Here is a 13,061-nt window from a genome sequence, read left to right as displayed (position 1 = left end):
AATGTCTTTCCAATTATTTAAATCTGACTTTATTTTTGTGGCAAGTGTTTTGTAATTTTGCTCATATAATTCTTGACTCTCCTTTGGTAGATATATTCCCAAATATTTTATACTATCGACCGTTATTTTGAATGGAATTTCTCTTTGTATCTCTTGCTGTTGGATTGTGTTGTTAATGTATAAAAATGCTGAGGATTTATGTGGATTTATTTTGTATCCTGCAACTTTGCTAAAATTCTGAATTATTTCTAAAAAATCGGAAACTCTTAGGAAATGTTTCTGTAGGTGGCAGTGTGAGGATGTCTGCTGAGTTTTCCTTTTTCATCTTGATCTGCTGGCTGTGGAGGAAGCTGTATATATAACATTACATTAGCAAGCATTTTTAAAGTATTTACTACTATTGTCTACATCACTGTTCCCTGTTCTGAAGGAGCTATGTTTAAAGTGCAAACTATAACCGTAATAGAGGAAAGGCCTCTTAGGGAACTTAGCTGAAATTCTTGGGAGTCTTGAATTGGGGAACTCAAGAGGTGAAGAAGCATTGAGAGTATGAGGAAACTGAAAAGCCAAGGTGGAGTGTGACACATTCAGGAGATGGGGAAAAGATCTCTTCAGATAGCTAACTCTGAGATACAGGCCCTGGGCACCTCACCCCTGAACTAGCACATGGCCTTGTGGTGTAGTCAGTGATCTCACGGAAGCACCAGTCTGACCATTTGTGCACATGGACACCCCTGGCCTCCCCTCCACTGGTGCTCTCATCTCTGGGATGAAATAGGATGTACAGTCCATAGCTGAACTGGAAGAGCTTGTTAACTGGTTTATAGAAACAAGTTATACTTTAGTTGTATTTTTATAGGATGAAGTGGTAAAAATTTTCATCGAGTCTTTTGGTCATAAAAAGGAATTGGATAGGTCATGACAAAATGAGGGTGTGATTCTTATTCAACATAGGATATTCAGCACATTAATAAAAGTTGTCCTTATCCCTTACAATTCCTTTTAAATAAAAGATAACTCCAGAGAACTAAAGAATCTTCTCTTCCCCCTCTCAATAGAGATCCTAACCACTATGACTACCTGGATAACCAGAAACTGATCCTTTCCACCATTTATTGTCTCACACTCTCAAGATGTTTAACCACTTCTTCCCCTGCTCCCATCACTAGTACAGCCATTATCTCAGGGCCCTCATTTCAATTTGGTATTTGGATAAGGGCTATCTGCCATGCCATTGCTTGTCTAGATCCTGGGGGCTTTTTAATTGACAGAACCAGTAACTTTTACTGTTTACACAATTAGCATGAGCTTCTTAAAAGGCAGGGATAGTCTCATTTTTCATTCAGTTGTTTATGTACATAACTACTTCCAGACATTAAAAATTAATGTCAGCTTTTATGTACTTTCTTCTCTTGATATTTAGCTTCATATTGTCCTGCTTTAAGAAAAGATAGTGTTTACCATGAGTAAGGAACCACCTGCGTTGGTACCTTCTAGAAACTTGTTCATTATCTAACTTGATTTGCCTGAATTCCTGGATTCTGAGGGAGGATATTATTTTTTAGGACAAAGTGAAACTTAGAAATGCCCTTTTTCTTAAAAATCTTGGTTCCTGGAGAAGATAAAACTTCTTGGTGGAGGATTCTGAGGTTTTTTTGGTCAATTTTATTTAATGGTGTAGAGGTCAGAGAAGGGGAGACAGATGTTGAGAAACAAAGTCAGAAATAAAAAGAGTAAAACTTAAGTTTTCTTTTTGTCTTTTAAGATGGGTATAAACCCAGAAGAAGCGTTGTCTTTGCCAGCTGGAGTGGTGGAGAATTTGGAGCTGTTGGTGCCACTGAGTGGCTAGAGGTATACTGTCAATAATTCACTTAAAAAAACTCAACTTAAAAGGGTACTAGTTACCCATGGGAATATTAATTGATTTAATAGAAATGCTTTTTCATTTTAAATTGAATTCATTCAATTAATACAAATTCAAACTGAATTTTCTTAAAACAATACTATGTAGTCACAATTTTTTGCTTGAATTTTCTACTTGTTTAGAGTTACCTTTCCACATTGCATCTGAAGGCTGTCACGTACATCAATCTGGACACTGCTGTTGTTGGTAAGCTTATGTTCTACAGATTTGCAGTATTAAGTACAAGTAAGGTAGCCTCAGGAAAACTTTATAAGTATAGAAATTATACCAGCAATTCCACTGGTTTAATGTTTAATAGAATGTAAATGAATAATATTAAGTTTATATGTAAGGATTTGCTGAGCAACAAAATTTAACTAAATTTGATTTCTCTAAATTGCTCTTTGATATAAAACCATGGTTTTCTTGGGTTTCTGGCTTGTTTTCTGTTAAGCTGTATGAGGTAAGAGTGTTGGTTTTACTTCTGGAAGCATTCAATCTGATTTTTTCCTAGGTCAAAAGATCATTTAGCATAGTTTAATAAAACAGTGAAACCCACCAATATTTAAAATTGGATAGAGACTACCATCAAAAATAGTTTATATTAGATTAAATCAAACATTTAAATTAAATCAAACACTGATTTACTTTGAAAAATAAGTATTGTTGATTCTTGCCACAGGTTCAAAGAACTTCAAAGTCTCTGCCAGTCCCTTATTGTATAGACTCATCGAGAGAATCATGAAAGTGGTGAGTCTTTGAAATTAATGATTTGAATAGTTTTCCTGAGATAATTAAGGTTTGATTTTTTTATCAACATAGGGAAGGTACTACAAGGTCCTTACATAATTTATTTTTAATTACTTTGTTAAGTATGTTTTTAATTTTATATTCATCCTCTTCATTCTTAGTTTAAAGCAATCAAATTGATGCCAATTTAATTTTTCTTGCATGTAGGTGAACCATCCAGTTACAGGAAAGACTCTCTTCAGAGACACTAACTGGATCAGTGAGGTGTAAGTTTGGATACTACTTGAACAAAGAAACAAAATATTTTAAATAAAAACCTATAATTTAAAAGGCCCACAAGTTTAATCACATGCATTAAAGATTGTATTTGGCTTTATTTAAAACAGTATGATTTTACAAAATCCTTTTAAAATTTTACTTTAATGCTTTATTTCATCAAAACCATTTAGAGGGAAATGTTTGTTATAGAAATATTCTTAGTATTTTTAATACTTCATTTCCTTGCAGGGAGCCATTTTCACTGGATAATGCTGCTTACCCTTTCCTTACCTATTCTGGAATCCCATCAGTTTCATTCCGTTTTTGTGAGGTAGGTTTCATTTAAAAAGAAACCAAAACTACAACGGGTCACTTTATTGTGTACTTTAAAATGAGTTTTCATACATTATTTCCACAGTGCTTAGTCACATAGTATTATATAGCTACTGTCTAGTAACATAGTGTTACATAAATTGTAGCTATTCCTGTTGCTGTTCCTTTTCTTGTTTAATGGTCTAATGTATTGGTATATGCCCAGTTATTGCCAGACTGCCTTTTTAATCAAATAATTAATTCTTATCGCCAAAATTTAATCTTTACAGTTGTCAGGCATCAAATTATTATGATCCTTTACAATGTTGATTTCTTAAGCAAGACTCCCTTAGCTTGGCAAAAAAATATTGAAGATGATATAAAAGAACATAGCACAAAGTTTTGAGTTCATATTTGTCTTAAGTCAAAAGGAAAGGAACAACTTCTGAAATTAGTGGAGGAAATAAGGAAGGAAAGTTGATATACTTGTAGGGGAGAACTTGTAGGGGAATAGATTCATGACCTGTAATTATAGTGTCCATGATTGCCTCTAGAGAAAAGATTCTTTGAAAATACCTACTTTTTTTTTTCCAGTGCTGGGCATGGGTGAGACATGCGTAATGCATTGACTGGTTTTTCCTGAGTGAGAGTGGGATAGATTCAGAAATGACAAATGGTATAAAAGGGAAAATTCAAGAGTTGTAACTAGACAGGGTTGATTTTTAAATATTATAGAATCTCAACCAGTCATTGTAAAAGTTCCTTGAGTAATCAACAAAAAATAAAAGAAATATAGTGGGGTTCACATGCACATGCTTGAAGAGGATCCTTGGGCCAAAATAGGAATGGGGAATGTTGTTGGAGGTGAGAAGCTTACAGGCCAGAAAAATCTGGTGATTAAACTTGAAGTCAGCAGAGTATTAAATTTAAGCTATAAGGGAGTCCTTTAGTTGGGGCCTGAAGAAAGCAGGGGGACCTGGAGAGGAGTTCTTCACTGCTCCATCCCAAAGTAACCCATGGCATTGCTAAGACCGCCTTGCTTTGACTGTTATGCCTGTGTACTTGATGAGGAATAAAATGTTCTTCTGGTCCTCCTCACCTCACTATCAATTCCTCCAAGTTTTCCCAGGTTATTCTGAAGCCATCCCTTTCATTAACCATATCCCTACACAACTTGTTCAGCCATTCCCCAGTTGTTGAGCATTCTTAGTTTCCAGTTCTTCATTGCCATAAAAAGAACTTCTATAACTTAATGTACATACAGGTCCTTTTCTTCTTTGATCTATAGTCTATAGATCTAATAGAAAGATAGCTGTTACAGCAAAGTTTATTTAATAAATAATACTCTCTCTTGGACAAATTACTTCACATTCTGTCAGACTTGCCTTCCTGTTTCTTGGACACAGTCCAAGACAGGCCTTCCTCACCTGTCTCATTTCCTTCAGAGCACACCTTAGGCACCACTTGTTCATTAGGCCCATCCTGGTTCCTTTGCTTCTGGAACCCTTTCCATCATGTATTTTGTGTGCATCTTGTATTTAAACTGTATTGGTCTTTTTCCCCTTTCTATTAGAATATAATTGCCTTGAGATCCTGCATTTTCCTCACTTAATTCACCACCTGGCCCATAATTGGCAGTAGTGTCTCAATGCCTTCACATAATTCATTGTGGTTAGGAGCTTTCATTTTTGGCACATGATAAACACTTTAGTCCAATACCCTTTATATTTTCTTTATTTCCCTTAGAAAGAAAGCCTAAGCTCAAGTCTTCTGAAACTGCTTTCTAATAGTAATCAGATTTTGTTTGTTTTCTAGAATATTCCTTACCGATATTTGGGTACCAAACTGGATACTTACAACAACTTGTCAAAAGATATACCTTATTTGGGAGAGCTGATGAAGGCAGCTGCAGAAGTGACTGGACAAATGGTGATATGGCTTACCCGCGATCATAAGTTGTACCTAGATTATGAAAGGTACAAAGAAGAATTAAGTAGTGTTGTCTGGAAATTTTTGCCATTCAAGTCAGAGTTAAAGGTTTGTATTATTTAAAGTTTGGTCTTTTTCTTAGGTATTTTCAGTATCGTTTTTAGATCTTCTTGAAGTTTGAGTGTGCCTAAACAAGACAAGTTAAGTGTTCTACTGTATTTTGCTCTGTATTCCTTGAATCTCTAGATCAAATCTAGTATTTAATTCTACAAAGGTTGGCTGAGTCAGCTACAGAATTCTGAAAATTAGAGAAAAATTTATTGAAATTAATGAAGTCAGGAGCAGCTAGGTGGTACAGTGGATAGAGCACCAGCCCTGAAGTCAGGAGGACCTGAGCTCAAATCTGGCCTCAGACACTTCCCAGCTGTGTGACTCTGGGCGAGTCAATTCACCCCAATTGCCTCAGCAAAAAGCAAAAAAACAAAATGAAATTAACTAAGTCTTCATTGTCATATGCTTAAATTTGTGGGGAAATGCTTTAACCCTGTCTAGAAGGGTGGGAAAATGCTAATCCATTAGTAAGGCCTTGGTAATAGTTTTGAACAGAGTACATTCCCATTTAGCCTGTAAACTTTGTTGTCTATTCTAGAGCCTGAATCTGGATTTGGAGTGGCTGCTCTCTGCTCGTGGTGACTTTAGCAGGGCTACTAAAGCCCTCACAGCGGATCTTTCTCGTTCAGACACTACCAATATACTCTTTAATAGACAAATCAATGATCGGATCATGAAAGTAAGTAATTTTTAGTTAAAAAAAAAAACATTTTATCTAAGAATGAAGAGATTCCAACAACTATAATTATTGAAGGGAAGCTGGAAGCTAGCATTGAACTTAAAAGCAGGTGGAAAGAGTTCCATATTGAAGAATTGTAGGTAAAGAATTCATACAGAGAAAGTTGTAATTCTAGTCAAGGGTGACAAGTGAGTTTGCTATTTGCATTAGAAAGTGTTAAAGCCTCAAAGATTACAAGTTTTTGTAAATGGAAATTTTGTATTGTACTGTACTTTACAGAATATTGAGTGCCTAATATATAATTACTGGCTAAGAATTTCATCCTGTAGATATCCATACCTGCTTCTATTTCTGCTGATTTTTTTTGACCCATTGTGCTTTGTATTCAACATCTTTACAAGAATTTTGTTCTACTTCCAACGAGTTCTTTATAACAGGAATAGTAAAGCAAAATAGATTTCCATGTAGGCCATATAAAGAAAAGTCTTTTTTTTTTTTTTTTTTTTTTTTTTTTGTTGTTGTTGTTGTTGTTGTTGTTGTTGTTTGTTTGTTTTGTTTTGTTTTTGTTTTTCATCTGGAGTCTTATTTCCTTTCTTGGTAGGAGATACAAGTAGCATCAGTTTTCTAGAGTTTGGTTGATATTATCTTGAGGTTCTTAAATCCAGGAAAAAGATGTGTATTGGCACATTTTCCAGATCTGTGTTAGAGAACTAGCATACTCTCTAATATGTAAATTTTGGTTTTTGTTTTATCATTTTAGGTAGAATACAATTTCCTATCTCCCTATGTGTCTCCAAAGGAAACTCCTTTCCGTCATATCTTTTGGGGATCTGGCTCTCATACTCTTTCAGCTTTGTTAAGCCATTTACAACTTTTGAAGAAAAAAGACATCAACTTCAATGAAACACTGTTGAGAAACCAGTTGGCCCTTGCTACCTGGACAATTCAAGGAGCTGCAAATGCATTAGCTGGCAATATTTGGGACTCATACAATACATTTTAGATGAAATTCCCACACTACTCATATGAGAACAATAAGGCAGTGTAGTCCTCAAAAAAAAAAATCATCACTGGTCTTATTCAATATTTTCAGGACCATAAAAAATTAAAAGCTTTGTTAAGATTTAAGCATTGAATCCTGCCTAGCAGTTAGTACAGAGCAGGTACTTGTACTTACTGCCAGGTGAATATTTTACACCCCTGCCAAACTGAACTCAAGTCTCTTGAAAAAATTGTTAAAAGACTCTTCCCTTTAATCTGTAGGCTCCATTTAAGGTTAATTGCAGTGTTAACTGCCTTTCAACTAATCCCCTTTACACAGAGTCAAAAGCAGCTGGGGGAACCAGAGATCCAATAATGATTCTAAAGGCCTAATCCAACAACTGTTACCCTGAACATGGGAAAGAAGATGACTACTGAGGACTTTAAGTGTCCACTTGTAATAGTTTATCTCTTGCTGTTGACCAAGAGATGAGGTTATGAGATATGATAGTTCTCTTCCCTCTATGAGACAGAGCCAGCCAGGGAGAAGACTAGGATTTCCTTGCCAGAATGATTTACCTGAATAAGTTATATTTGGTGATTTTTACAGGAACATGATCCTGGTGCATATCTTAGAATTCTCCATTAATAGAGGAGATTAGAAGCCAAAGAACTTTGATAACTTTTTCCTGCTGTCTCCCCATCTTTTTACCCCTCCCCTAAGAAAATTGGCTTAGTGACTTTTCCATGAAGTCCTCTGAACTATGTCAGATTGATATGGACTATTGAAAAAATGTCACTCTTGCTCAGTTTGTCAAATCTAAAACTGAAATATTTGCCAAATTTTGGCCAAAAAGTTAACCTCATGGGAAAGCTTTCTATTATTTGGCACTGAGATATATTTATTTGTCTTTATTTATCAGTGACAGAGTTCACTATAAATGGTGTTTCATTTTTTTATAGAAGATAATTATCGGAAGCAGTGCCTTCCATAATTATGACAGTTATACTGTCGTTTTTTTGAATTAAAAGCAGCATCTGCTATTAAAACTGAACAGATACTAGAAGTTTTGCATTTGACTTGTGCTGCCAAAAGACAAGGCTTTACTCTAAAATTTAAACTGACCACACAACTTTTGAATAAACGATAAAGTCAAATCCTTAAGGAAATAACCTATTGTTGAACAGAACATGTGAAGATTACAAAGAAAATATTTTAGGTAAAATTGGCTCATTCCCCAAATGTATTTTGCACAAAGATAATGAAATCAATGAAACAAATCCAATTACTATTCTCTTTTTTTAAGATATTAATGGTGGTCATCTTTGTAAAATGCCCTCATCTTAAAATTGACATGCCTGCATTGTGTCAGAATTTCAGTGCAAAACTTCAAGTACCTCTTACAGATCTAGCTTACATTATCGGAAGCAGTGTCTTCCATAATGAGTAAAGAACAAGGTAGTTTTTGCCTACCACGGTGTTTATATCGGAGACAGTGATCTCCATATGTTACACTAAGGGTGTACGTAATTATCGGGGACAGTGTTTCCCATAATTTTCTTCATGCAATGACATCTTCAAAGCCTGAAGATCATTAGTATCTAACATGTATTTTCAGCATCTTTTTATTCTCTTTTTAGTTGCAGAAGCATACCTTGTAGTCAACATTGTCTAGTAAATATTCAGCCATTGTAAATCAAAACTGTTTTTCAGGTTTTTGTGGGTCTCCCCCACCCATTTAATATGGATATTTTCTTTGTACTTTTGGTTTCTCAATTTTCTGAAATTTTTCAAATTTCTGACTAATGTGTCAGGGATTTTAATAATGAATGAATGTGCTTAGGTTCCACTTGGTTGCTTTTCTTATTGAACTGATCCCAATGAAAGTTGGGATTCAGAGCAGACTTGGGATTCGATGGTTTTGTTGTTTTTTTAAGGGATTTTTTTTGGCTGGAAAGGGGGTAGAGTGGGAGGTTTACAGAGGTCTCTGAACATGTTTATTTGCTTAATAGAATGGTGGTCATTGTAAATGCAAACAAACTTGGAGGCCCATGTGAGTAAAGGGGTCTCCCTCTTTTTTTTTTTTTTTTAAATAAAGCAAATGCCTATTCTAGCTGTTGGCTTTTCAGAGGTTATCTAAAATCACCACACCAGACAATGGCAGGTCCATTAAGGTGTCTTCAAATGAAATTGTAGATTCAGGAACTTGATATGCCTGTCTCTGACTTCTTGTGCAATCTGATCTTAACCTCACCCATGATTTAAGGATGGTAAATTCAGTATGTTTTGATTGCCATTAAGTAAAGAAGGCAATATGGTTGGACCCATTGCTTCTGAAGAGCCACACATAGCTAAACTTTGAATACAGCCTGCTCTTTAGAGCCAAGAGTGTACATGTCCTGGTAGTGCACAGGTTTTGGAAAGGTTAATTCTTTTCCTTTGTACAAGTTGTTCCTGATTAAGTAACACAAGACATGTATTCCTAGGCGTTTCCCTAATGTTCAAAATAGTGCTTTTGTTGCTGAAGATTTTTCTCTTCTAAAAAATATGGCCCATTAATTGATCCTTAAGATCAAAAAAGCGACATCTAGTGTTCATGATTCCTTGTTTTTGGTGTTGGGTGGCATTTTCCCTAGTACTTGCATTCATTTCACTGTGCGCTTATTTCACCAATGTTTATCAGCTCAAACTTTTAGCAGATTAAAAATAATTATCTTAAGTTGTGATTGCATTACTTTGCTATGTTTCTGGTGCATAGAGTATTGCTGTTACTAGTCACTTTAGCTGGTATGTGAAATATTGTAGAGGTTTCTTGTTACTAAATAAAATGTAATAAATAAAATGCCCAGATTTTTGTGACTACTATATTCTTTGATGTTTGTACTTTTAAGCATTTGGTATAAATGTATGCCTATTGTGGGGCTGAATTCATTTTTATCTACATTTTTATCAGTTCTTTTCTATCTGCTCAGATCTTAGTAAATTTATTTTAATTCAATACATAAAATGTCAGTAATGGCAGTATTGTTTTAAGAATAATTTTGAGTGATCAAGACATTCATTCTATTACAAATAACCAAATTAACTGCAAAGATCCTATGAAGAAAAATCTTTCCATCTCGGGAAAGAACACACAACCTATACATATGTATATATACGTATATACACACATCACACATACACATTTTGCATATTTGAAAGAAATGGCAAGTTGTACATTTTCAGGTTGTACATATTTGAAAGAAATGGCAAGTTGTACAGTTTCAGGTGCAATGCTTTTTAGAATTTTAGAAATGTTAAAACTTTCAATTTAATCAAAACTGCAACCTAGTACTGCAACCTGTTCCAAAATTTGGATAACATTTGGTAATTCGGTATTTAAACCAAATGGTATTAGTCCAGTAACCCTGAAGTCCCAAGGGTCGAGGACAGACAGATGCATGGAGCAACATTTTTAGGGATACTTGAGCTCACTGTTTTAAGTAATCTTAGGGACAAATTGCGTTGAAGATGCTGACAAATTTTGGTAAAAGGAATTGGGGAGATGTTGATTGAGAGGGGGGCACCAGCAATTTGGAAAGACTGAAAAGATTTTTTTTTTTTTGAGACTCAAGCTTTACCTTCTACATATGAAACCCTCCCCGATTCTCCGCAGCTCCTCACACCAGACTTTGAACATGAAGTGGCCAAATCTAGCCAGGAAAAGTGGAGATTCATGGGAAAGGGCACTCCGAGGTTTGCGGCAGATGAGATGGTCACAAATTCATCTCTGCAGCCCTTGGCCCATTGGGTCATCCTCTTCATCCACTCTAACACTGTCCCGCTCTGTCCCTCCTTGCTGCATCTTCCTCCAGCTCAGGCCAGCCAACGGTAGCTATCCCCAGATATGTTCCCTGGCTTGGTTTTATTGGCTCTCGTTGACCCCATCCCCGGGCAGGGAATTCCGAGGTGTAGCCTCTCCGCTGATCTCCGGTCTCTCATGTCCAGCCGGTTAGCGGAGGGTCCGGACGCGAAGCACCTGCAGCACGTGGGCACGGAGCTACCTGTGCGCTTGGCCTCCCGTTCGGTCGGGGCGGGAGAGGGTCTCCACGTGATGGGGAGGACTCATTACCCCTCCTCCCCCCTCCTCACTCACCTCCCCGCGCCTTTCACCCTCTTCTCTGTTCCTGGCCATTGTGTCTGCCCGTCAGGCCTGCGATCGCCCTGTCCAAGCCCTCATCACCTCCCACCTGCTGTGGCCTCCGGATAGATCTCCCCCAGCCGGGGCTTCACCCCCTCCCTGCCCTGGTATCCGGCAAGCTCCGCCCCCGCCCGGGCATCTCTAGGACGGAGGAGAAAGCGTTGTAGTCAGGTAGGGAAGCCCCTCCTCACCTCGCCCCTCCAGCCTTGCCCTTGCTCTCCCCCAGCGGACCCCAGAGTCCGACCCGACTTCGGTCTTGTCTCTGACCGGAGTTGCACCTCCGGGCTTCCCTCCAACTTCTGCAGAAAGTCATCCCCACAGGCAGCGGGGGGAGGGGAGGACCAGTCTCGAGTTCCTGTCATTCTGTGACCATTCCTGCCAAAAGCCCCCCACAATCCCAGCCCACTTGTATCCAGACGCTTTCGGGCTGGGAATGCCTCCGTTCATCCTGTTCAGGTCTCGTTCCTACGGCGGGGTTGGCGCGTCTTCCCCGTTGCACTGTGGGCTTCCCAAGAACCGCGGCCGCCTCCGGCCTCTGCATCCCCAGAACTTAGCGCCGCGTCTGGCGGGGTGCGCAACGTTCGTCCACCAGATGGCAGCACGAAGCCAGCACTTGCTCCCAAAGCTCCGGGCCGAGGCTTCTGTTTGCTCCTCCCAGGCACCCAGCAGGCCCACTCGGGCTTACTGCGGCGGCTGCGGGAGGGATCTCTCCCGGCCCGGCCCGGCCCTGGAACTCACCGAGATCACGCCCACGAGGCACCGCGGACTGCTGCGCGCTGCTGCGCAGCATCAATCCCCGAGCTCAGTGGGAGCGCAGACAGCTGTGGATGGGGGGAGGCAAGGTTGAGGTCGGGGGGAGAAAGCTTCCTCCTTCTGTTTGTTGGTTGTTTATTCAGTCCCCTTCGTCCTATTTGTGGGTTTATCAAATCCCAACCGAGCTTAAAGTACTGTCCTTGGTGCTGGACCTGTCCACAACCCTGTGGGACCTGCGTTTCCGGGAGAGAAATGCGGGTCACAAATAGGCACGGCGCTCAGAGGTCTGATTGGCTTGAGAGATGGGCAGATAACACCGAACCAGTCCCTGGGCCTTCTGGGCCTTCTGGGCCTTTCTAGTCCCATCTAGTCCCATCCGCCAAGAGGACCGCCACTGAGATCCCAGACACTGAGTCCTTCCCTAGACTAAACTGCCAGCACTCCAACTCTGCTGCGTGGGGCTGGCCAGGATGCCAAAAAGACCATTCCGTGGAGATCTCACACAGGGCAGGCACTTACAAAGCACTCAAAAAAAGGAATCCCTCTTTTTTTTTTTTTTTTTTTTTTTCATTTTTTTATTTTAATAATTTTTTATTATATATATATATATATTTTATAATATTATCCCTTGTATTCATTTTTCCAAATTACCCCCCCTCCCTCCACTCCCTCCCCCCATGACAGGCAATCCCATACATTTTACATGTGTTACAATATAGTCTAGGTACAATACATGTGTGCGAATATCATTTTCTTGTTGCACAATAAACATTAGAATCCGAAGGTACATGTAACCTGGGCAGACAGATATTAGTGCTAACAATTTTCATTCCCCTCCCAGTGTTTCTTCTCTGGGTGTAGCTACCTCTGTCCATCATTGATCAACTGGAAGTGAGTTGGATCTTCTTTATGTTGAAGATTTCCACTTCCATCAGAATACATCCTCATACAGTATTGTTGTTGAAGTGTACAGTGATCTTCTGGTTCTGCTCATTTCACTCAGCATCAGTTGATGTAAGTCTCTCCAGGCCTCTCTGTATTCCTCCTGCTGGTCATTTCTTACAGAGCAATAATATTCCATAACCTTCATATACCACAATTTACCCAACCATTCTCCAACTGATGGACATCCATTCATCTTCCAGTTTCTAGCTACAACAAAAAGAGCTGCCACAAACATTTTGGCACATACAGGTCCCTTTCC

The 13,061-nt window shown here is 38.7% G+C and overlaps 1 protein-coding gene across 1 annotated transcript in view; it reads left to right on the top strand.

Moving 5' to 3' along the window:
* TFRC (transferrin receptor) overlaps nucleotides 1–9,774 on the top strand; it is a 29,081-nt gene extending 19,307 nt beyond the window's left edge. Inside the window, exons 12-19 of the mRNA XM_074301537.1 lie at nucleotides 1,766–1,851; nucleotides 2,047–2,110; nucleotides 2,586–2,653; nucleotides 2,861–2,919; nucleotides 3,161–3,242; nucleotides 5,039–5,260; nucleotides 5,802–5,942; nucleotides 6,703–9,774. Coding sequence (XP_074157638.1) covers nucleotides 1,766–1,851; nucleotides 2,047–2,110; nucleotides 2,586–2,653; nucleotides 2,861–2,919; nucleotides 3,161–3,242; nucleotides 5,039–5,260; nucleotides 5,802–5,942; nucleotides 6,703–6,945 — 965 coding nt within the window. The 3' untranslated portion in view covers nucleotides 6,946–9,774. The remainder of the gene's footprint in view (nucleotides 1–1,765; nucleotides 1,852–2,046; nucleotides 2,111–2,585; nucleotides 2,654–2,860; nucleotides 2,920–3,160; nucleotides 3,243–5,038; nucleotides 5,261–5,801; nucleotides 5,943–6,702) is intronic.
* Nucleotides 9,775–13,061: the final 3,287 nt, after the last annotated feature.

Source organism: Sminthopsis crassicaudata, chromosome 3, assembly GCF_048593235.1.
Source record: "Sminthopsis crassicaudata isolate SCR6 chromosome 3, ASM4859323v1, whole genome shotgun sequence".
Lineage (NCBI taxonomy): Eukaryota > Metazoa > Chordata > Mammalia > Dasyuromorphia > Dasyuridae > Sminthopsis > Sminthopsis crassicaudata.
The sequence above is the reverse complement of the archived record's forward strand: the minus strand, read 5'-3'. Positions and strand labels throughout refer to the sequence as shown.